Below are 24,500 nucleotides of genomic sequence, written 5' to 3' on the forward strand. Positions count from 1 at the left end.
TATGGCAAAAGTCCTGGCCAACGGGTTATTTAATATTTTGATCATTAGAGACAGTAAGAGAAATGTAACCATGTTCGGAAATATTTTAAGCTCTCTCTCTTTGGCACAATTGGGTAAATTTGTAAGTTGGCATTATTACTGATCTCTCATGCTGGATCACTTGCTGTTACACACAAATCATGGGACTTGCACTTCCTATTCACTGCTTGTGTTTCCCTCTAAATTGTGTTGGCATATCAGTTTCTATGTAAGGGTAAGTCCTGCTTTTTGCAACAGAAAACGAGGTGGCTTCACTTCTGCATGAAAGCACTGGAGATGTTGGAGGGCAGCCACTTGCTTTTTTCCTAATCATCTCAACATAACCCCATTTTTCCCAAATGTTGTTTGTGGGACTCAGCATCCAGGCCTCCTACCATCCTTCCCTGGACCAGTCCCGCCAAAGGGCTCCTTCCCATCTTGTTTCTATGGGGTTTTTTTCTCCACAGCTTTTGTCTTTAGTGAAATACACAGTCCCCAAAGATAGGATCTCTGTCCCCAACACAGCACTCAAGGATGACAATGGGCCCACCAACTTGGTCTTGCTCTCTTTTTGTAGCTTCTTTTGATTTAAATAATAATTGGAAGCCAGCATGCTACAGAACAAAACACCTGCTCAAAGCCTAATCGGCATTTCCAGCAATGACCTACAGACCTCCCAAAGGCATTCTTAGAAAATAGTACTGTACGGTGAGCAATAACAGCGTGGTGCCTCTCTTCCTTCTGGTATTTGATGTTTTGTGACTGATCCATGACATCCTGTCAATATTCCCAGCTCTACCTTATGTCTTGCTCCCAAAGCATCCTTCCTTCCAGCGATATTCTGTGTTTGAGGAAAACATTAACAGCACAGACTCCTCCTCAATAAGACAGAGTGAGATTGAGGAGGCAGAAACTGGTTCTCTTTAAGAATGCTAACTGTCCATAAGAAACTATGTGGAAACCTAGAATTACAGTCTGCCCACAGCTGGGGACCAAAGTGTTCCAGACAAAAAGCAATCACAAACATGCATCCATACATACTAATTATGCTGTTCCCTTGGGGGTAAGAGCAGTTATGCAAAGCATGGAAGAGAAATAATAAATATTAACCCCAGGAAATAAGAGGCCTGAGAGAAGAAAAAGAAAAGGAAACAGAGCTAAAACGAATTTACACCATCCATTATATATTTCTGTATATTTCTATTTTTGCAAAGCACCTTGCTTCCGCCATACATCAAAAAGTTCCATACTTCAAGCCTGTCCACTTTACTATATGCTTTCTCTAAAACAAGAGACACACCATCATCTTTCAATGACTTGCTAAACTGCAGGGTCTGATCATTTGCCTGGGGGAAAGCTGCACTGCATTTCTGGCAAAAACTGTCAGGCCTCGCCCAAGGAACTCCTGGAGACCGTGCAGGTTCAATCAGCAAGGTTTGTTAGCTAGTGCTTGTTTACAGAATCTTCTCAGACTGCCGGCTAGTTCCCAGGAACAGGAATTCACTCTCTCCTGGAATGTTAGGGGTGCGTCAGCTTTCGCCTCTTATCTCCAGTGCATTGCTCTGGAGACGAGATCACGTTCTTTACCCCCCTTCCAGTCCCATGCCGTTCCATCACAAAAACGTTCCCAAACACCCTCCACAAATTAATCCCTGTTGTTTCTGCACTTGCTTATTACCTTTCCCTTCGCTGTCTTCCAACCATCAGGTACCGATGCAGTCCTCCTGTGTTAAATAAGTTGCACAGCCATTCCATAAGCAAACCACATCCAAATTTTAACATTTCTCCTGTTACACCATCTATGTCTGCAGCCTTAGAATTTTTCAGCATTCTCATAGCATTTATGACTTCATTTTTTTCTTGGTCTCCATCATTTATTTATAGCATGTTTCCATTTGAGTCTTCAAGGTATCACTATTGTTCCGTACAAACTTTAAAAAACACCGCCCAGCATTCCCTCACTTCAGTTCCATCCCAAATTATTCCATCCCTTTAATTTTTAATTCTAGTCGCTCTGCTGGAGGCTCCTTGTTTAGCCCTTGACACTCAGTTCCAAAAGTGAAAGGAGGGACTGGGACTTTCGCTGCCATTAGTAGGAAATGCTGCCTGTAGGCACCCAAGCACCTCATCTACACTTTTTCTATCTTCCTAAAAACAGCAAGGGTACATACATATGTACAGTATGCCTGTATATGTGTGTGTGAGTATATGTGTGCATATATATATTCTCCTAACACTGAATTTCTTGGAAAAGGGTTAGAAACTGCTACCAAACAGTTCTGCCAACCTGGGTTTTCTGTTGCTTTCTTGTGGAAGCACTGAGCAACAGGCCCATGTTTGTGAAGACAGACAAGGAACAGGGGAAGGCACAGTAGCCTCAAGAGAAAGAAAACATGCTTTGCCAAAAAGAGTTGAAACGTCTAGAGAGGCAAGAAACTGAAAAGACATGGAAGAGAGAATGCCGCCACTGGCAGAGGCAATGAAAAAGGGAGGGATCTCAATTGGCTTCGCTACAGCCCAGATCCCAAAGGCACAGGAACAGGCAAAATGTTTTCTTTTGGTTTTTTTGCAGATAAAACTAATTTCTGAAGTAGTGAGAATGTGGAGTACCAATACGTAGATGTGGGCAGACGAGTCTCTCTAAATCTACACACACCAAGTATTCCTTTTTCAGTATGTTACTGGCAAAAAAAAGACAGTGCTTACATGAATCTCTCTCCCCCCTGAACAACAGTCAGGCAGGTGAATCATGGAGTAAAAAGAAGCTGGCTTAATCCTGTCCTCCCAAACAATTTTTGCTACCACCCAAAAGAGCCAGTAAACAGAAGCCAATTCCAGGAAGCAATTTTATTGAACTGTCTCTGCTCATAATAAATAGAGCTGTAGAACAGAAAAGTGGAGGGAAGGGAGAGGACATTACACAACAAAGGCAGTTGAGTCACAGGAATCTTCCCCGTGTTCTAAACATACGCACGCACATACACACAAACACAGCTTCATCCTCTTCTAAGCACTGCTTTCCACATGGACTATAAGCATAACCAACAGAAACATTGGCTAAGATGACTGGTAATCCTGGGAATGAGAGATGGAGTCCAATCCACCTTGGTCACTCCTGTGTCAGGGAGTGAATGATGTCTTTCACCAACATGGTACCAATCAACATCTTCTCACTGTTGATGGTAAGCTGTGCCAAGTTGTCCGACTTCTTCTCCAACGTGATCAGGATGAGACATCCACCACTCACTGTTTTAGCAGCAAATCTGTCCAGGGGAAAGCACCAAGAAAACACCAACAAAAAGCTAAGAGTGGCTGTAAGCATTAGAATAACTCCCCAAGGAACAGCTTTCTGGATGTGTTGGACTTCCACTCCCAGAATCTCCAAGGTAGAAACCACCAAGAGTAAAAAGACAGAAATGGTTGGAGAAAGGAGATGGAGTTTCCAAGCAAGATCCGAAGCCCTCTAAGTCCAGAAACCTTGTCATATGACCCAAAGAAATAAACAGACCCACCTTGCATATTCTCTTCAAGGAACTGGGCCATTTAGGCATAAAGCACTCCAGGATATTTCAACTCCTCCTTAAAACCTTAAAACTCTTGAAACTCTTGGTTCAATAGGAGAATGAAAATGTACCTTCAGGGCAAAGATATAGAAATCATAGCCCCAAAGAAGAATTATTAAATCCATGGGGAGCAAGCGTATTAACTCTATTGATATAATTTTAACTTACAAGAATATTTAAATTCTCTTAAATCAATTTGAATGTATGTAAATTACGACCCTATCCACTTCTTTAGAATGCAGCTCCTGGCATGTCAAAGATCAGGTGTAGTCTTTGGACTGAAAATGTTTGCATAACACCCTTGACGTAGAAGAGCTCAAATTGGACAATTTACTTGGCCTAACTCTAACCCTCTTACCAGAGTGTGGCATTATAGTGAGTGCTGGCTATATGTAGCTGTTCTGTGTCCCCCGCTTCCTTTGTCCCAACACAGCTAGAAATTACAGGGGAGCACTTAGATGCATTAGACGATATTTACCAAGTAGGATTCCCAACTTGATCTCTGGATATGTTGGGACTACAACTCCCAGAATGCCAGTTGGGAGTTCTGAGAGTTGGGAAGTATCAAGTTAAAGGCTACTTTGGTTCAAACCCATTAGCAAAAGAGTGAGATATCCAGATTTACTTCCAAAGAGAGGATCTGCCACTGAGATCCAAGGAATCTCTCCTTCCAAGAGGGGATCCAAGAAAGAAGGATGGGACTAGGAAAACACAGGCTATCAAAGGAGCCATTTCTTCACCTGTACTCTTTGTCCAAGCCACAGGGCACACGGCTAACATTAGCAGCGGCTGTAACTTTTTGCACAATCACATGGTCGCTCTGGCATGTATCTGGTAGAGTCAGCTTCTCTGTGATTTCACTCATCCCTGTTAACTTCCCTGGAGGTTAGAAGAGAAAAAAACAATAGCAATCCAGGCAAAGATAAAAATCTCATGGGAAAAGGATAGAGCAGGACTTGGGGGAAAATGCAATGAAGAAGTGGCAACTCCATTATGGTGTCATTCCAGAATGGGAGAACCCAACTATGAAGTAGCAGGGTGCAAAACCTTCCATCAAAAATGTTCTAACTCTGGAACAGCGTTTCAGAAAAAATCCAATTTCAAAATGGACTGCTTCAGTCAGACTTTGGGAATGCCCTACTACTCTTTTGCAAGTTGAAACATTCCCTGACAAAATGTTTTCTATGCCCCTTTGATGTGTAGTTTCTTCTCACTCCTTCTGTGAAAGGTCAAAATTAAAGATTTAAAGATAATTTGCTTGCCCACTTATCTCTCTCGGTTCCTGCATTCACAAAAAGGCAATTGATTCCTGTGATTTGGAACAATATTTATCAGCCATTTAGATTTTTCAGGGCAATGCTTTTCTGAAGATCTCTTGTCCATCCCTCAAAGAAAATCACAGCAGACTTATGAGGGCTATCATTCCTAAGGGATGGTAGATATCATAGAAGGATGACCTTAGACATTCTTCTTCCACCACTGGGAACTGTGAAGTTATCCCAGAAATGTACCCTCTTCTGCTTCAACCCCCTCCATGTACTGTTGTATTTCAAAATTGATACTATCTTGTTTCTGTGTCAAACTAGGACTGGGGAGACCCTGGTTGAAATCCACCCTTAGCTATGAAAGCTCACTTTGGGTCAATCAGTATCCTTCGGTCCAACCTTTCTCACAAGGTTGTCATTATTGGAACCAGGTCAACCTCTCTTAAGCTTCTGAAGGAAAGACAGATGTAAATCTACAAACAAGCAATTCTAGCTTACTCCTTGCTGTGTTATATACAGAATCCAAAATGGTGCTTCTCTGTGGTTTAGCTAAGTGAAAGATACTGATTAAAGCTCTCCAAAGTGAAGTGGAACCAAAGCAAATCATAAGAATTTCTGTACATGCAAACTCTTGTTGAGTACAAGAATGTATTGGATTTACTAGAGAGTTGTGCATTTGACCCTCATAAGCCAGGAACTTTTTAATATCAACCCCCACCTCCAGAATTAATCTTTTTATCGGCCATAGGAATGGCCATCTTGAGAAACGGTTAATTTCTCACAGTTAATTACTGGAGCCACCTTTGCAGAAACCAGAGTGCTGATCAGTGAATTGGAAAAGCTGGGGTCTGAAGGGTAAAAGTGCTCATGCCAAGAGTTGCTTCACTAGGGCATGCAGAAAGACTAGTGTTCAAACAGCAGACCAAGGAATGCCAAGGGATCTGTCCAAGACAAAGGAGGAAGGAAGATTGAAAGGGATGGAGATACAACAAGAGGCTCAAAGCCCACCTCCCGTGGAATTCTACCTGCCTTTGCTTGCGGGTGAGAAGCAGGGTATAAAATACATGCAGAGGTAGGCAGACAGAACTTAAGGGACAACCATGCTAGAAGCCTTAGACCAGATTCACACAGCCCACTAGGCCATGATACATTGACAAACCAGAACTGGCTGACGTCAGGCAACACGTTACTCCAAAAACAAAGCAACCATATTATGGCATGGTACATTGAGTGAACTAGTTCTGTGTGTCCTTTTCCAACCTCCAAATATCAAACCCTTCCAGTGAAGCTTGATGTTCTAACGCAGGACAACAGCAGACTTTGCTCCACAATCACTTCCCCAGCGTCCATCCTGGTAGATATCAAATTCCAGTCAAGAATGTTAAGAAACTCATTCCCTTGCTTGGCCAGAAAGAGGAATTTCAACCAAAGTCTGTTCCATTGTTCAGACAAAAACCAGGAGCAGCAGGAGCTCCCCTCCTGATAAAGGCATTGATCTGTAGAAGACACTTTTTCCCCTAGATCCAGGGCTTTGGGCAGATAGCCTCTAACACTTCCTGCTCTACCAATGCAATTTTTCCACTGCAACCCCGGGGAGTGGGGACTCTGTCCTGTGCTTCGGGTGTCTCCTAGGTCACAATACTAGCCTCCCCATTCTGGGTGACCAACAGAAGGGCCAGTCCTTGTTCACTTACCTAACTCTAGAGGAAAGGCACAGCTGAAGCTCAGTTTTGTGTTCAGTTTTTATTGGGCCCTCCTCTGTAAGAATTCTGATCTTTGTGCGCCGGGATCCCCTGTCCCACACTGGTGTATCCCCAGACTGGGTTCATTCAGGCAGAGGTGGTCCTCTCGGTCTATTAAGTGACCCGACAATATGCAAGGCACTAACCAACCCACTGCTGTGTTGCTATTTCTCTATTCATCTGCTGTAAGGGGGAAGAAAGTACCAGGGCCCTTTTATAGCTCTCTTGCTACTTGGCCCAGCCAGATGGAATTCCCACCAGAAAATAACACTGCAGCTGCTGAAGGACAACCCAGCAGCCAGGAACGTGTCTTAGCATCCATGCTAAAATATCCTTCCTCCTCCAGATTCCTATTTGTGCCTCACACAACAGCACAACGGCTCCCTCTTTCAGCTTTCCCACTGCTCCCGGAGTCTTTTAATTGGCCCTCACTTGGGATGTGTTTTGGACTCCCCAACTGAGCCTGCAGCCAGATTGGGAAGGATAAGTCAGGTGCCACCTTGCCTTCCCCTGGTTCCACCTCATGAACCCAAGTTCCTCCTTGTATTGAGAGGGCAGAAGCAACAGAGGGAAGGGTCGGGCCTTCAGTGAGAGAGAGAAAGGGTGTCCATGACAGAAGCTGTTCTAGTACCAGGGAGAGGGTCAGGTCAGCCTGTTTTCAAAGCAGTGCCTGTCTCAGGGCCGGAAAGGGAGGGTAGGAAAGAAGCAGTGCCGTTTGGACAGCTAGAAAGAGAGAGAAAGAGAGACCATCTGGGGAAGCAGGGCTAGCACTGTGGCTGAAGAGCAGAGAGCTGTAGCATCTGTGGCTGGCACTTACCCACACCCATCCTTAACAGATGCTCTGCGAAAAAATGGGAAAATGCACAAGGTGGCAGAGAAGAACGAAGCACAACCGTTAGCATCAGAGGCCAGCAGATGCTCTCCCTGCAGCCAAGGCCAGCCGGGCAGGGTGCAAAGTGAGAGGTCTTGAAGGATATTCTCCTTCTGGGGAGGGAGGCTTCTCCCCCACATCTCTACTGGCCAGAGAAGGGCGATGCCCAGAGCAAATTCACAAGAAGCTTAGGAGAAAGAGAAGGTGGCAAGGGCAGCTGGAGGACGGATGTATAGGGCTCAACAAAGAAAGGGGGTCTATTCTATCAGGGCTGTCTGTAGAATATGGTAAAGAAAAAGGTGCAAAGCATATAAAAAACAGGCAGAGCTTTGACTGCACCATCGTGGCCACCATCTTGACTTTTCTGACCATATCCTGCAGACACCTCTACCTCATATACATGTTTACTCAGATGTAAGTTGCACTGCACTCCATGCAATTTTCTCCCAAGGAAGTCTGAACAATGAGCAAACTTCAGAGTGGTGAGAAATAGTCACCCCCACTTCAAGGTGCTGCTCGGGCCCTTGGTTCTGGATGGGCTGCCCACAGGAAGACTTCATGAGGCTGAACAAGCAGGGGAAAGCCACGAATAAGTCAATGTGGATCTCCTTTTACAGAGGCAGCTCCTCTCTTCTAAGCTAGCCTGGGATCCTGTCTGGGTGAGGTTCATGAAACCCTGGCCTCGCCCCATTTCCCCTACCTCCAACTCACTTACCTTGCTCTTTCTTGAATTCATTTTCACTCATGAACACTGGAGCCATAAGCTCCCCAACTGGTGATTGGATGGACAGGTAAAACTGGCGAGTGTTTGTGCTAAGGAGAGAAACACAGCAGCCAAAATGAGCTAGGAACTACTGTGCCCAGAGAAATGGGAGTATTTGCAAGTTCACCCACTATCTGCTCTAACACACTGCAATTTGTCTCTTTGAACGGCTATGTTTTCCCTTCCTTTTCTTTTTACTGGTTTCCTGCCCCCATGCTTACAAATCCTCCAAACTATTTTAAAAATATAAAAAATATAAAATTAAAAATTAAAAATATAAAAAAGTATTTTAAAAAGAGAGAACGCTTAACAAGAGAAAACTCTCTGCATATTCCTTTCCGAGATCCAGTAAGGACATTTTATTTAAGCCAGTGTTTTAAAACCTGGGCAACATGCAGATGTACGAACTAACAGCCAGCATTCCCCAGCCAGCATGGCCACCTTGGCTGAGAATTCTGGGAGCTGAAATCTACACATCTGGAAGTTGCCACAGTAGAGAAACACTAGCTTCAAGATTATGTCTGCAATTCCACACCTCCATCAGTATATTGCTGGTTTTTCTACAGCACTTGATCTTCACGCCTGCTTCTAGACAATCATAGGGTTTAGTCACTGTGTAAGCAATTCTTCAAGACAAATCTAATTTTCCCAGGTGGTCTCTTACCAGCTGAGATTTTAAACATGTTCTTCTTCTACAGCCTTTTCAGATGCCTATTTTATAAAAAGCAATATTTAAACAGTAAGCTTAAAGGGAGTGCTTAGTCATGAATGCTGTTTTATTGATGCTTTGTTTTCCCAATGTTTAAGACCCTACGATTATTATGATTCAGTTTGTGACTCAGCACGTTCAGAGGACGAGCGTATGAACCCTGGGCTGCCAAGACCAGAGAAATGTAACGCTGGCAGAGAAAGCTGAAAAAATGACTGCATGGGACATTCTGACGAGTTCAAAAACAGCCTAGCACAAAAGGGCAGCTGAGCTCCTGTGACGGTCTTATGCTACAAATATTTTCAGTGTGGCATCCAGGGATGACAATTTCCTTGTATGTGGCTCCCTTAACCAATCGTTGTAGACTCTTAATAAAAGAAAAAATCTATGGGAGGCTTCCATGCTCAAAGCAAAATATCAGCCTCAAGCCTGACTTGTGTTTGGGACTACACAGATCCCATAAATATTTTTAGAAAATACAGCACGTCCCCAGGTACAGCAGTGACGGGGGCCCCACTGGAAGGTTTGAAGCATCCGGTTTGGAACAGATTGTCCTAGAGAAAATCCATCGACATAGTTGCAAAGAGTCAATGCCAACTTGATGGTATATAATCAATCCATCAGCTAAGCACTTTGTGACTGGGCGTACTTCTAACAGTGATCATTTTGAGAGTGCCTGTAACATCCTCACAACACTCCAAATGTGTCCACTGGCCCCAGAATGGTTCTTGACCCCTACCTTGGACTGTAACTGTGGGTTCATTGTCATCAGAGGTGGTGATGGCCATTAATTTAGATGGTTTTAAAACAGGGCTAGACAAACTCATGGAGGATTGGGCCTTCAATGGCTACAAATCCGGATGGCTGTTTGCTACCTCCAGAATCACAATAATCTGCTGGAGGCAGCACTAGAAGTCAGCCATTGCCTTTCTGCCCCTCTTACAAACTTCCTAAATCCATCTGGTTAGCATCTGCATGACACAGAACATAGGATGAGAGAAGTTCTTGATCTGATGCAGAAGGACTCATTCTTCTGTTCTTCAGTCCTGCCTGTCCTGACCATTGTACAGGATGTTATGGAAAGCACAACACTGCAGAAAAATGAGGTACAGCAGGTACTCACCACAACTGGAAACTGGCCACCTGGGTAGAGTCGCAGAAGTCTATGCCCATTACCACACTGACTGTTTCACCAGGTGCCAGAGACTCTGCAGGCACAGGGGAAAGAGCCAAAGAAGGATGTTAGGAGAACAATTGTTCACAACTCTACCAGAAGAGTAGGACAGCACAGAGGTTTCTCCAGCTCTCAAACAGTATGCAGTGACATATGCCAAATGGCCAGGAGTGATCCTAAATGCATTGGACTGTTGTACTTCTCACCCATAAATTGAGTATATATACAGTATACAATGTATATTGAGTATACATTGACTATAACAGTGTTTTCCCCAATGTGGGGTCTTTCATATAGGCTGGAATTATGACTCCACACTGGTTGGAAATCCTGGGAACTGTAGTTCCAATCAACAGGTTATAGAAAGGCACTCTCACTGGCTCGGCCAAATGATCAGGAACAACTAGACTCACTTGAAAATGCCACCTTCCCAATGTTGTTCACCACTTATCCCAGAAAGAGCCCCCCAAAACACATGTCCCATACCAATCTCCTTGAACTCCTGGATACGCATGCCTGAGAGTAGCTTCGGCTCAGTAACACGGATGTTTTTCACTTCAGCTGCCATGTTATTAGAGATCTGGATCTGCACAGCTACCATGCGGGGGTCAGGAGCAAAAGGTTGCCGGCTGAAATAGTATTCAACTGAGAGTCCTTCCCCAGTCATCCGATGCAGCAGCTCATATGTCTTCACTGCTCCAAAGACAGGACTGATCATCTACAGAGTGTAAGACCGAAAGAAGGAAAAAACAAGTTGATTCCATGAAGGAGGAAGATGGGCAAGAAAACAGGTGAAAATTAAAGAGAGCCCTCATCAGGCATTAAATTACTAAATTCCTAAGGATAAAAATAATTATCTCAATTCCCAGCTGGTTTGGGGGGAATCCTATTTCCCTTTAGAGATATAGTGGCACCTAATTACAAATCAGGAGCTAGAAACAAAAGAAGTCATCACGCTGACCATCAGCAGCTCACTAGGGTTTCAAACAGATGTTTTTCCCAGTCTTACTTGCTGTGGATTGAATCTGGGAAAAACAACCGCTTAACACTGAGATACAGTGGTACCTCGGGTTACGAACGCCTCTGTTAATGAACTTTTTGGGTTACGACCAGCTCCGGCCGCAAAAATTTACCTCGGTTTGCGAACTCCACCTCGGGGTACGAGCAGGATACGCGGCCATTTTCCCTCCCGTGACACGGTCCGTGGCCATTTTTCCGCCCGACACGTGGTCCGCGGCCATTTTCCGCCCCTGACACGTGGTCCGTGGCCATTTTCCCGCCCCTGACACATGGTCCGTGGCCATTTTCCGCCCCGACACGTGGTCCCCGGCCATTTTTCCGCCCCGACACGTGGTCCCCAGCCATTTTCCGCCCCTGACACGTGGTCGTAGGGAGGGAGACTTTCCCTCCAAGCAATAGCCGCCTCCCTGTCCTCCACACCAGAACGGATTAACGGTAATTACATTGAACCTTATGGGGAAATTTCCTTTGGGTTGCAACCAATTCGGGGTACGACCAGAGTCACGGAACGAATTAAGTTCGTAAACCGAGGTTCCACTGTATATCTCTTTTCCTTGGCCCATTTCAATTCAGAGACTCCATTCCCAAAAACCAATTTTCTAACAAGCAAAGCCAGAAAAACCACCATAATACCTCGAATATTCAGGCACAGAATTATCATAACTTAGATTCAAAAAGCTGTCTTACAGCCATATCAACAAAAGAACAGCAGCGCCTAGTGTTTACTCCAGCATGTTGGAGTGTTTACTAGTGTTTACTCCAGCATGTTGGAGTAAATCTGGGAGATCCAAATTCAAAGGCCCAGTCAACCATCCAGTTCACCTCTGGTCAGTATTTTAAAGCATGTTCTATCTCACAAGGATATTGAGGGGGCTATAAATGGATGGACACCATGTTTTCTGCTTTGAGATTGTTGCTTAATAGTCTTTAACTTCCACCTTTCCAAACAAGAACAACAGGGATCACTTACAGCTGCAGTTAGAGAAGAGTCGGTCAACGTGAGTCCCTCAAGGTCAGTCACAAGGCTAGTGGAGAGAACTGGGCTGGTGGTCACTGGCTGCAGAGGTGGAGGTGTGACTGTGGGTTGAAGAAGCAGAAAACCAAGGATCAATATACTTCTAGACTGATTCAAAGTTGAGGGGAAAAAGAAGGGGAATTGGACAGGACTTGAGGTCGAAAACAGCTTAGAACAAGATGCAAACTACATAGACTTCAGCACCATGGACAGATCATATGCTTTAGGGAGCAATGACTAAGTCATTTGTAAACCGCATGAGGACATTCGAGCATCTCCAAGACATAGTAGAATAGGTAGAGATCAGCAATGGATATGTCAGTGTTTCTCAACCTTGGCAACATTAAGATGTGTGGACTTCAGCTCCCATGGCTGGCTGGGGAATTCTGGGAGTTGAAGTCCACACATCTTAAAGTTGTCAAGGCTGAGAAACACTGGGATATGTTATAGGTCCCTAGGAAATTGTGGGCATACATACGGCTGTGTAATTAAATGCCTCTGCATCAAGAGTGGTTGATCCACTAAGCTTTGGAGCCCCCTGAGGAGGAAGTCCCCCATCATTCAAGGGAGCAAGACAAGTGGAGACAAGTGAAGAAACACAATTAGAAAGAAATAGATATGGAAGAGCAAAGAAACCAGCCTTATGGCTATTGGACATACAGTGAAATCCACAGATCTACCATGTGTCCAGACTAGGAAAAGCTGGATTAAAAAGTAATAAAAGGTACCCCAAGTGAATAATCCTGGTTTTTTCCTAGAGCTTGCTGGATTAACACCCTAATATAGGATATACATATAGAATGTACTGCATTGTGAATCAGCTCTTCTAGTTTTGTGTGGGTACAATGACTGGTAGCAATCGCACAAAGTTTAAAAAAGGGGGTTTTCTCAGATGATCCAGGAAATGATAGGGGTTAACTAGGGAGTTCCTACCATATCAAGGTGGTGCTCTGCACCTAAGCCATGGTATGTTAGATCTTGGAGTGCTAGCTATCTGCAACTGCAGCCACTGCAAGTTAAAAAATTTCTATATAAAATGTGAGGAGAAAGCATCATTAGCAACTTTGGAGTCCACCAGACATTTGCTTTGCCCACAACCCACTTCTTGTGGTAGCTCAGCCCCCTGCTGCCATTTAGAAGGAGCTGATGCCCGAGCACACAGTATAGCCACAGGGGCTGGATCAAACAGAATGCCATAGTCTCTGGAAGGGGAGAGAAAGACTGAGGAGGCAGCCCAAAAGGAGGACTGTGTGAGAGATGCTTACAGTCATCCAGATCAAGCAGAGAGATCTCCTTTGATCCTTTCTTAAGTGCTTTAGGAGCAGGCTTGCTGCTGGAAAGCTGAAAGAGAAAGGCCGAAACGAAAACAAAAATTAGGAAGCAGAAGCCAGAGATGGAACTACAGCTCAGACCAGTCCTGGTGGTGTTGGGAACTGTAGAGGTTCTCCAAGCCTAAACAAATAACTAAATTAGATTAGAGAAGTGCTCAGTCAGAAAGTTAAATGATATTGGTCTTGCATGAACCTGGAGCTCCCATTTTTCATCATGTCCACCCTTCGGGCCCCTTACCAGCTTCTTCTTCTTTGACTCCTCTGAATGAGATTCCTCCAGTTCGGATTCAGACTCAGATTCAGTTGAACTGCTTTCAGAGAGGCTGTCCTCTTCAGATGAGGAGCCCGAGTCTTCTTTTCCTCCCTGGGGTGATGTTTTTTTCTTGCTCCTTTCCTTTACTTCTTCTTCCTCTTCCTCCTCACTGGCACTTTCAGGAAAGAAATAGAGAATTGAAACTAAGGTCATCTCCTGTCATCCCTTACTTCTTTTGTTGGGATGGTGGACATCTTTCCCAAGTTGCATGCTGCCGTGTCACTAGCTCAGATCTCCAGCCTACAAGAAGGGGGTCAAAAAAGTTAAAATGGTGACCACAACCATGTGATTGAAGCCCCACCTCTTTTTTATGTGTATTGCCACACACATTAAAAAAAAAGGTAGGGCTTCAACTGCTTGGTGGCGGATGCCATCTTGATTTTGACCTCCTCCCTGTGGACACTCCTGTCTCCAGCAATTCACTTGCAAGCTGGCATATATTGTATTTTTTAAACTAAAAAAAAAATTTTTTTTTTTACAAAACTCAGCACTGCACATCTATAGATACTATCTACTGTATTGGGAAAATACCAGATGGAAAGTGGATGAGGGAAACATGACCTGGAAGACACCATATCTAGCTGATTGTGAAGTTCCACGCAACTGGGAAGGCCAAGAAAACACAGATTCCAGCAAGGTATTTTTAATCTTGTTTGGGGCAAATACAAAATCATAGGAAATTGTAGGAGTTTCCTAGCCTTAGTTATGGTGAGTTCATTAGGGCAGAGTTTCTTTAATATTGGGAAATGCCTTCTTCCCTGGTTTCTCCCCACCTGGGCTGAGTTGCCTTTTATGAGATAAAATTACCTGGATCTCTTGAATGTTTATGTTGGGATTTCCCCTTCCTTTCCCAGCTTCCCCACAGTTGGCACCCTAAAAAGGAACATTCCGGGCTGCCATTTTCTGTGAGTGGTCTTGCACTAATGCAATCCACCTGCATTTTCTGCCTTGGTGGCTCAGCCCAGCTGTCAGAGGTGACTCCCCAAATGATCCCTGTTTGTGTGCAGCCAATGCCAGTCTCAGTTGGCCATTCTACCTGCCAGCGGTCTCCAGCAGACCTTTCCTAGGAGCTTCCTTCTTCTTCTTCTTCTTCTCCTCCTCTTCCTCCTCCTCCTGCTCTTCCGACTGGTCTTCACTCTCTTCCTCCTCCTCTTCTTCGCTGCCAGAACCAGATCCACTCTCACTTCCACTTTCAGATCCACTCATGGTCTCAGGCTCTGATAGCAAAAAGGAGAGGTAAGGAGTTTATAATTGTCAGCCCTACAAGGTAGACGAGACTTAAGAAACCAATGCCCTATAGGTCAGGACTACTTTTACTGTAACAGCTATAGGAACAGAATCTTGCAAGTCTGAATGTGCTTCCCTCTCCCTCCCTTTCTCTTCATGTAAACTAGGAAGGGTCTTCTCTCTTCTTTTCTTGGTTACTTTCTTGGCCTGGGTTCAATCCCCTCTTATCTGACTGTTGCCTTGGTAGTGGCTCTTCCTCCTGTCCTTCAAGGCCATTTCCGATGCCCTCTACATTAATACACCCTCCCATCCATTACATTGTGCAGGTGCCTACCTCCGATCATTATCCTTTATTTTTATTGTTTATGTAACTGTCCTTCCCATCAAAGAGCAACATTCAAAAGGCAGCTTACAAATAAAAATACTTAGACACAAAGCAACAACTAATAAGATGATTAATGCAAATTGAAAGAAGAGTCCAAAGTGGAGGCGGGGGGAATCAAAAACAGCCTGATGCAAATTCAAACTTCGATTCTAAACTCCAGCTCAAAGCTAACCTACACAGAAACGATGCCAGGCTGGCCTCTTTGGGGATGGTGTTGCCAGTGCCTGCAACTGCATTTCTAGACTTTCCACATTCTTACAAACACTGAAGTTCCCAGCAGTGTCCACAAGGTGTGCAATGCACAAACGCAGAAAATAATGGTGGAGTTTTGATCATACCATCTTGACTTTTCTGACTATATCTCGAAGACACCTCTGCTCCTAAGACTACTATAAAGCCTTCAATGACATTTTTTACTTGGGTTCACCAACTGTGCCAAGCCATAATGTGGCTTGTTTCGTTTTGTTTGTCATCTTGGGTGAACCCAGCCACTGAAGCTTGCAAATCATGGTTTACAGCTGAGTGCAATGTGTGGATCTAGCCATGATGGTTTATTCTCCAAATGATGGCTTGGATGATGTGTGAACCACCAACCATAGAAACCAGGGTCTATGAAAAAGCAGGGTCAGAAGCCTGCACTGTCTTAAGGAACAGCAGTCTCTGGTGTCCCTAATACAGTGCCCTGTGTTAAATAAGTAACCTCCCAGATGCCGTATCAGAATGTTTGCTCACTGACCCAAACGGTTCCTGCTCTGACTGGTGGCAGCTTTGCAAATATCTCAGTCACTTCCCAATTCCTTGAAGAAGAGATTCTGGGAACGGACCTTGGAACTCTTGTATACAAAGCCCATGGTTTTCTGTACCCCATTCAAGACCACCTCCACCACTCCATTCTCACCGCTGTCAGCAGATTCAGTTGCCCCGGATTCTCCCTCTGAATCAGAATAGAATGGTTTCTCCACCTTCTCCTTCCTCTTTTCACGGCTGGTGCACTTGGTCCATTCTGGGACCTGGATGGAACAATGATGTAGGAAGCATGTACCTCATTGCAAAGATGGAACTGAGCACATCAAAAGCCTACTATGCCCAGGAGCAAAGAAAACAGATTTGAAGAGCTCAGCTCCACACAATGGATTTCCTGCACAGAAGTTACCTTGGTGCAAGTGACCAAAATGAGTCAGTGTGCAGGTTAATAGCATAGTATTTACTATTTATTTAGGACTAATTGTTACATTGTATTTTTAATTAATATTTATCTTTCCTGTAAACCACCCAGAGTGGTTTTCTAATGAGATGGGCAGTGACACATTTGATAGACAGACAGACAGACAGGCAGATGGATAGATTGATTCAGTGGCATCTATTTTGTTGCAGCTGGCAGTGCATGCCTGTACGCCACATGCACACGAGAGGAAGCATGCACGCATCCTTATAACAGGTGTCTAGAGGAAGTTCATGGTTCTACAGGATGCAGCCCTCAAGAGTGAACTAAGGTGAATCCAAGAGGTGAGGCAGAGAACACCGCATATTTCTGCATATTGGTACAGCAGCCGTGCACTAATAGCTCATGACAGGATCTCTGAACAGCAATAATACAGTGAAATTTCAATTTAGTGGCCTGCAATACAATAGACATTGCATGCAACAGACCAAATTTCCTCAACAAAATCTGCACTGAGTAATGGTCATTATGCAAACCCTCTTGCATTTAATGGACATTTGTGAATAACTGGTAGCTCCTCCCTCCAACTAGTCCATTAAAATGAGATTTCCTTGTACCTGAAAAGAAGGCGTGTTCAAAGTCCAGTTCAAATTATGTATCAAGGAAGAGAAGCCTGGGATTCTCCTGATGCTGCTGAACAGCAATTCCCAGGATCGTTTTCCAATGGCCATGTTGGCAGGGCTGTTGGGTGCTGGGGTTCAGGACCATCTGGAGGGTTACAGATTCCTCATCCTTGCTACATTTGGACTCCATCTAACATCCCTCCAAGGAATTCAACCCAGATCTCTTCCCATCACCTCCTAGCCTGGTCCTTTTCACTGTCAAGGGTGTGTTTTGAGCTGTGGCCACTGTTGAAAGACTCTCCTTGGGTGAATATATCTTGTGCGTTTTCTTCTCTCCCACTTGCATAGTATTAGATCATTCAAAGCATCCCATCCTATCCTCATTAGAACCCAGGGAGGTAGGCCAAGCCTACCACTACAGATTTTCCAAATCCACCATAGTTTGATGGTTGAGTCAGGAGTTTCTCCTGATCCAAACCCCAAAATACTGTATAGCCATAGTGTTTGACCACCTGAGGTCTCATTTCTGAAAACTGCACAGGGTTTGAAATCCTTACAGGGAGTAAAAAAATGGCAGAAAGACAAAGTTAAGGCTTTTGCCATGTTAAAGAGACTCTCATAGATTAATATGGATTCCTTTAATATAGTAGATTTTCATTCACAATACAGAAAAGTCCTCTTTTTGATACTAAATGCACATTTTAATGTGCTATAGCAGATACCACTGTCTTAAAAAATATGCCCTCTGCTCTGTTGTGAAAACAGAAGATTCAATGCCTCTGCCAAGAGAGGTCCTATAGCTTTTATAATAACATTTTTGAAATAAATCAGCAACCTGACTAAATCAGGGCACTTTTTTAGTCCATCAACAGTATTCTCAATCTGTCAACGGATCACCCAGGGATGGAAGTCCTAACTAGCACACACAGAGATGCACAGCATGGGGAGAGAAGCTGGAAGAGGAGAAGGAAAACAGGAAAGAGGAAAACTATCACTGCACACACAAGCACCACCTCTTTGGGACCACCCAGTAGCCCAATGTGGGTTCCTCTAGGATCAATGGAGTCTTCCTAGAAAAATAAGCATGGGGTATAGACACCAACCTTTCATCAAAACAGAACAATACACCCCACTAGATATTGCAAGCACAGTATTCTGCAGAAGACATGGTGGCCTGGACTTGTGCCTCACCTGCCATAATAGCTGAGGAGATATGACTCTTGTACAGGTCGAGCATTGGACCACTGACACACTGACACTCAATATTTTCATAATGTATCTGAGCAAAACTAGCTTCAAGGATTCCCATATCCCATCATCAATAAAGAGAGGGTTAGTCCTACCTCCACGTTGCGCACAGATGGATCTGGAGCTTCACTGGGCCAATCAGGAAGTTCCTGGTAGCCCACTGCTTTCGCATTAAGGAGGTGTGAAAGGGAGCCCAGCTGGAAGTGGTCACGATCTGGAAGGAAGAAGAGATCAGGAAAATCCACCCAGGTTTGAAGGCCACACCATCTTGGTCCTTCAACTGTTCCCGCAGGTCCGGTTAGTTGCCATACCTTACCTTTGAAAGAGGACTCCAAAATGGGAGCAGGCTTCTGTGCCAGAAAGAGCTTCTTGGCATACTTGCTGAGGGCACCACTCTTCTCAGTGGGTACAATGAGCTGGCGGATGAAACGGGCACGATCCCGAATGTCATAGTTCTGGTCATACTTGGCCAGATTCAGCACATACTGGGTTAACAGCTTACTCTGTGGATGCAATAACAACATGGCAAAGAACAAAAAAGAGAAAATGATGGGTCAACCACAGGTTACGAGCTGGGCATGTTGAGGGTAATTCCTGGCAACATCTTACACCAAAGGCCAGAGGTATGGAGATTTCAGTTACATCCATAAATCTAATAAATAAAATTAAACAATACTACAAGGGCAAGCTAGAGCTCTTCCAGCTGTACAACTTATTTTTGTCTCTTCCATGAATATACACATCACTTTGCATATTGGAAGAAAATTATTTTATATCACTGGAACCTGGACTTTATTCTTCTCTTCCAGCTATTAATAGCTGAACTATTATTAGGAACTATTATTATCTCCATCTGAAATTCTTTTGACTTTACTTTTAAAAATGTATGCCCCCACCAGCAATGACCTCTAGCTTTGTTAAGATAAAACTGTTTTTCTTCTTTCCACCTGCTAAAACATGTAGGTGTTCACCCTTAAAGTTGGAGATGGATTTAAGTAATAGCTGGACTTTTAAATTGAGTGAATCAATTATTTTATTTCTTTCTTTATTAGATTTAATATAGCTGGCCACTCCAATGGTTTCTGGACTTTGGTTCCTTCAAAACTTCCTGGACCAGAGGTACCATCTGAAATTTGAACCTTGAGTGGAAAAGTTATGTATTAAGAGGTCCCTTTTTGAAATATTTTACTATCATCCCAAGAAGTATGATAGTTCCAATACAAAACATGTATACCTAAATTTTCTTTTATTTTGGAAGTTAAGAGGCATTTCTGGTGTGCATGCTTGTGATACGTGTCTCCTTGACATGTCTATGACAGAACCAGACAGATACACAGCCTAGAAACTTACACTCCCTGTTATTCTTAGAAAGGACATTACCTGCTTAGAGTTGGTCAGATAAAGTTTGGCTGCCAAATTGATGACCTGCAGTTTCACAATATCCTCCTCACTGGTGAAGGACTTGGCCATCTTGCGCAAAACATCTGGGGCAATCTTGGGCACATGTTCACAGTATTCACCAATCAGCCATAGGATGCTGGCCCGGGCCATGGGTACCTGCAGACAAGGGGAAGTGACATCTCTGTGTCTCTCAGCCCTGCCTTCCTCATCCTCTCCTCTCCATCACATTCCAACCAAGTAGAGGTTGGAGAGTCTCCTCCTCCTCAGCTCTTGTTCAAACCTGTATGTTATCCGTCAGCTTAGCCATATGTTTGATGATCTCACTGTGCTGAGACGGCTGCATCTGCAGAAGTTTCTTAATGACAACCACTGACTCGGCCACAACCAGCTCTAAGTAGGATGGCAGAGAAAGCAGAAAGGTAGACATAAACCAGGCCAGCTCTACCGTTAGAGAGAATGAGACAAAGGCCTCATGGAGGCCTGAGGAAGACACTAAAGGCAGCTTCACAAGGGTTCCCCTCAAGAGCCATGGCAATGGGTCTCATACCTGGACACCTTAACCCACTATGCCAGAAACAGTACAGGATTCTAGTTTCTGGTTTAAATGGGAGTCATCTGCAAGGACAATCAGTTGCCCTCAGGGTACAGCTTGAGATCCCAGGGCTAGACCTCACAACCTCCAAAGCCCCTCTGAAAGTGGCCATTAATTTTCCATTTTTAATGCGCTAGTGAGGGAAAAGAGGCTATTTTTAATGGAATTGGGGCCAGGGTGATAGGAGAGGATGATGTCTTATAAGGTATAGTGCATACCAAAGGTGTCTGGTAGTCTATTAATTGTTGTCATAGTTTAATTGCACTTCAATGTTTTTGCTTTATATTGATATATGCCACCCAGAGTTGCATTTGTGTGAGTTGGGTGGCGATTTCAATGTAATCAATCAATGGAATATTGCTTGCAACACAGTTCTATCCACTTTTTGACCTGGCTCCCTTGTCTTTGGAGCATAACCCCCGCCCCACAAACACACACACAACCCTTAGTGTGTTCCATGATCTGTCCACATTGCTGAAACACATTAGGTTGCTTCTAAGAGCAAGATCTCACCATCTCGGTTGGACAGCAGCTGAACCAGTCCATTGAGACACGTGTCCCGCACTCGGCCGATGTTAGTGGCACAGCGGCCAATGGCCTGGATTGTGGCTGCCACAAAGTCTTTATCCATGCTCCGGATGTAAGTCTGCAGGAAAGGAAGGAACAAAAGTCTTGTCCAATGTATCTATCTACCGTATAGACTGGATCTAGCTGAATATTCTCCTTGGAGATGAAACAAGCTTTCCTCCATAGAAAGAAGAAATCCTAACAGCTGGGACTTCGCTTTGATGTTTAGGCTAACTTCATGTCTCAAAAGTAAACCTAACAGAATTTAATCCAACCTGGAAATCCTTCCTAGACCACAATTCAAGAGATGGATTTGTACCAACACCAACATTTGGGTTTCTTTCTGCATGTATTTTAATTTTATAGGACTTCTAAATTAGAATAGATTTTTAATAGTATGGACAGAATTTACTGCAACTCACAATTTCGTTCTATGCTTTATACTGTGCTAGCCATGGTTCCTGAGATTTAGGCTTGCTTAGAGCTTAATAGGGATTTTCAAGCTTTAAAACAATATATTTAGTTAGTCACACTCAATTAATGATATACTGAAGCATTATAATCTCTATGTAAATAACTTATTTACTCATCTGCATCCTACTCTTTTACCCCTTTCCTTTGTTCTTTTTCCTTCCCTGTTCTTTTATTTTCTTTAAAAAAAAAATACTGTTTCGCATGCAAGTTTCCAACCCAAGATGGTCAGCAATCATGGAAGGAATGACAAAGGTTAGCAAAATATCATTGTTTTAAAATTAAAAGTAAGAGGAGGGCTTGTTGGCTTCAGTAGCACTCCAATCAGTTTAAATCCAGGAAGCCCAGCTTCACTGGGCAGCCACACACATTTTAAAAATGCTTGGTTGTTGACCACCCTATTTGTGGGACAAAGCACTTAATTAATCAGGGGATACAATATAGGTTTCGACACTGAAAATGTCCTGGCTATCCAATTAACAAAGGAAAAAGTTCTGGCATTGTGCCCGGAGGTGGAAGAGGCCTCAGAGATTTTCCATATATTACCTGAAACTCCCGCAAGATGGTAGAAATGTTGGTTTCATTAGCCAGGTTGGTCAGAACTTCCAGCTATCAGGATAGGAAAAAAAGCAGAATGAATGAGCTTTGAACATCTTTCAGTATCACTGCTTCCTTGAGCATGCAGAGATGCAAGAAATAATGAGAGCTAAGCCAGGCTTTGCATCCTGCTGCGTGTGGCAAAATTCAGAGGAATGGGAGAAGCGGAAAGGAATTTGCTAGCTGTCCTCTAAGAAAAGAACAAAATGGCCATCTATGTCTGGGGGACCCTGGAAAGTTTCCCTGTTTTAAAAATAAATTTAAAGTAAAAATAAATGTAAGTAAAAGTGAGTTCCCTTTTTAAAAAAATTACTTTTACAATAAGTAAAAACAAATTACTTAGTTTGTTTTTGCCCTAAGTAATAAACCTGGGAGTAAATCTCAATTAGGTTTGCAGCTGGTCTATGATTAGTGAATCTCTTACTTAGATATAGCCTTACTTCTGAGAAGACACAGAAAGAGATTGTATTAAGCTATGGTTCAGTAAGCCATGTGGCCTGCTTCAGACATCACATTCAGCAAACCATGGTTTACAAACCAACATGGCTGGGTCCATCCATCGGTTTAGGATTAGCACAAACAAGTAACATTAGGGCTTAGTACCCTGTATAATTCTCACCACAGATTTACACCATTAACATACAATAATGTCAATGTTTCACTTTTATTTTTTTTTCATCTCTGCTTTGGTTGGTGGTTTTTAATGTTAAAAACAAAAGATGCGTTATTTGGAATTGGATTGTATTTGGGAGTATGGCAACCCAGTGTACAGAAGTGGATTAACAACCATGAGCTAAGCTATCTGAGCATCGAACACACCTTTAGGATCTTGATCTGGGTGGGATCAGTTGATCGGATGTAGAAGCTTTTCAGGTAGGGCTCAAACATTCCCTGGAGAGAGGAGGAGAGAAAGAGAAACAGGTTCAGCTAAAAAAAAAAAAATCCATGGAGACTTCTCTGGGTTTCTAGAGATCAAAAAAGATTCTCTTCAAGATATATATACTGCTCCCTCGCTGACAAATGGGAAGAAACTCTGGCTGATATTAAGTAAGTGCAATGTGACAGACCTCCATAAAACCTGCACCCACGTTTTGCAGTGGGACATGTGAATAATTCCCACCTGAAAAAGGAAAGTGACACTCACCCTACGCTTGATGGACATGGTGGCCACATTCTGAAGCACCACATATTGTACCTCACTGCCATGAGAAAGAAAGAAAGAAAGAAAGAAAGAAAGAAAGAAAGAAAGAAAGAGAGAGAGAGAGAGAGAGAGAGAGAGAGAGAGAGAAAGAGAGAGAGAGAGAGGAAAGAAAGAAAGAAAGAAAGAAAGAAAGAAAGAAAGAAAGAAAGAAAGAAAGAAAGAAAGAAAGAAAGAAAATCATTAATGAGGCTAGGCCTTCTTGAGATCCACCATCATCAGATAGGGTTAGCCTTAGTTTTTACAAGAATTCTGGTGAATATTACTTTTCCTCCAGCAAGAGTTCTCCAGAAGTGATGGGATTACAACTCCCATTTCTGCCCAGCTATGCCCATGGACGGTTTGAGAGAAAACTTATTAAACTGAGGGCTATAACTGATAAAAACTGAATGTTTAACAATTTGCCTAACAGTCTGGGGAGGTGGCAATGGAAAAAGGAAAAGAGTGAATGGAGCGGAACCTCCTGAAAAAAGGCCATGACTACTTGGGACATTGAAAAGAAGCATCTGACACTGCAACGTTTTGTCCCTTTCTAAAGGCCACATCCAGGTTCCAAAACATCTAGACAAACCAAGATGTAATCAAGAGTTGTTGGAAACTGGCAGAAATGCCCTGATTCAGTCACTTTGCTGGAAGAAGAAAAGGAAAATTCAGCCCTGGGATTACAGAGAATGGGAAGGAAGCATCTGGATACCTGTGGCTCCTCAGGAGACGCACCAGGGCCTTAGCAATGACGCCAACTTCAGCCTTAGGAGCGAGGTGGAAGTAGAGCTGAGCAACTGACATCACCACCTGAAAAACAGAGGAGGTGACTTGGATCACAAGCTGGTGGAACAACCAAGAGATGTTTATCTGCTTGCTGTATTTGCCAACATGAGATGGCATAAGGCCATAAAGAAGAATGAGCCGGATGAAGAGTGCCCCAAATCCCAAAATACAAGGAATCTGCTGTGGAGAGCAGACTAGCAAGAAAAAAAAAATATCACGCGGAGGAGTGGAAAACCCATAAATCATCTGCCCTTCGTGCCCAATAATCTTATGTAATGCCTGAAACTTGTGCCACAGTTATCAACACTCAACATGAGGGTTGCCACCAGATAACTGTCTGTCTGCACAGATGAAAGTCAAGTTTCGCTTTAAGACTGTGAGAAAAATATTTTCACTTGGGTCCACCTAGCTCCACCCCTCTCCTACCGGCCCTGCCCATTTTTATGAGTACAGCCTCTGTTACACCACAAAGACGGC

General features: G+C 43.6%; 1 protein-coding gene across 5 annotated transcripts in view; it reads right to left on the reverse strand.

Moving 5' to 3' along the window:
- Window positions 1–2,826: 2,826 nt before the first annotated feature.
- AP3B2 (adaptor related protein complex 3 subunit beta 2) overlaps window positions 2,827–24,500 on the reverse strand; it is a 35,681-nt gene continuing 14,007 nt past the window's right edge. For 2 of the 5 annotated variants that reach the window (XM_088148504.1, XM_088148502.1), the window contains exons 9-28: window positions 23,950–24,047; window positions 23,202–23,256; window positions 22,877–22,948; window positions 22,007–22,069; window positions 20,936–21,068; window positions 20,111–20,220; window positions 19,810–19,986; window positions 18,746–18,932; window positions 18,525–18,643; window positions 18,195–18,251; window positions 16,295–16,406; window positions 14,821–15,001; window positions 13,710–13,899; window positions 13,406–13,481; window positions 12,096–12,202; window positions 10,592–10,823; window positions 10,055–10,139; window positions 8,175–8,272; window positions 4,322–4,460; window positions 2,827–3,281 (exon numbers count right to left, since the gene is read on the reverse strand). In XM_088148504.1, the coding sequence (XP_088004630.1) occupies window positions 3,128–3,281; window positions 4,322–4,460; window positions 8,175–8,272; window positions 10,055–10,139; window positions 10,592–10,823; window positions 12,096–12,202; window positions 13,406–13,481; window positions 13,710–13,899; window positions 14,821–15,001; window positions 16,295–16,406; window positions 18,195–18,251; window positions 18,525–18,643; window positions 18,746–18,932; window positions 19,810–19,986; window positions 20,111–20,220; window positions 20,936–21,068; window positions 22,007–22,069; window positions 22,877–22,948; window positions 23,202–23,256; window positions 23,950–24,047 (2,445 nt within the window). In that variant the 3' untranslated portion in view covers window positions 2,827–3,127. The other 3 variants (XM_088148505.1, XM_088148503.1, XM_088148506.1) reach the window with 2 other exon arrangements.

This window comes from Python bivittatus, unplaced genomic scaffold (assembly GCF_059951505.1).
Source record: "Python bivittatus isolate LINGU-HERP-01145 unplaced genomic scaffold, Pbiv_v1 ctg000530_np1212, whole genome shotgun sequence".
NCBI lineage: Eukaryota > Metazoa > Chordata > Lepidosauria > Squamata > Pythonidae > Python > Python bivittatus.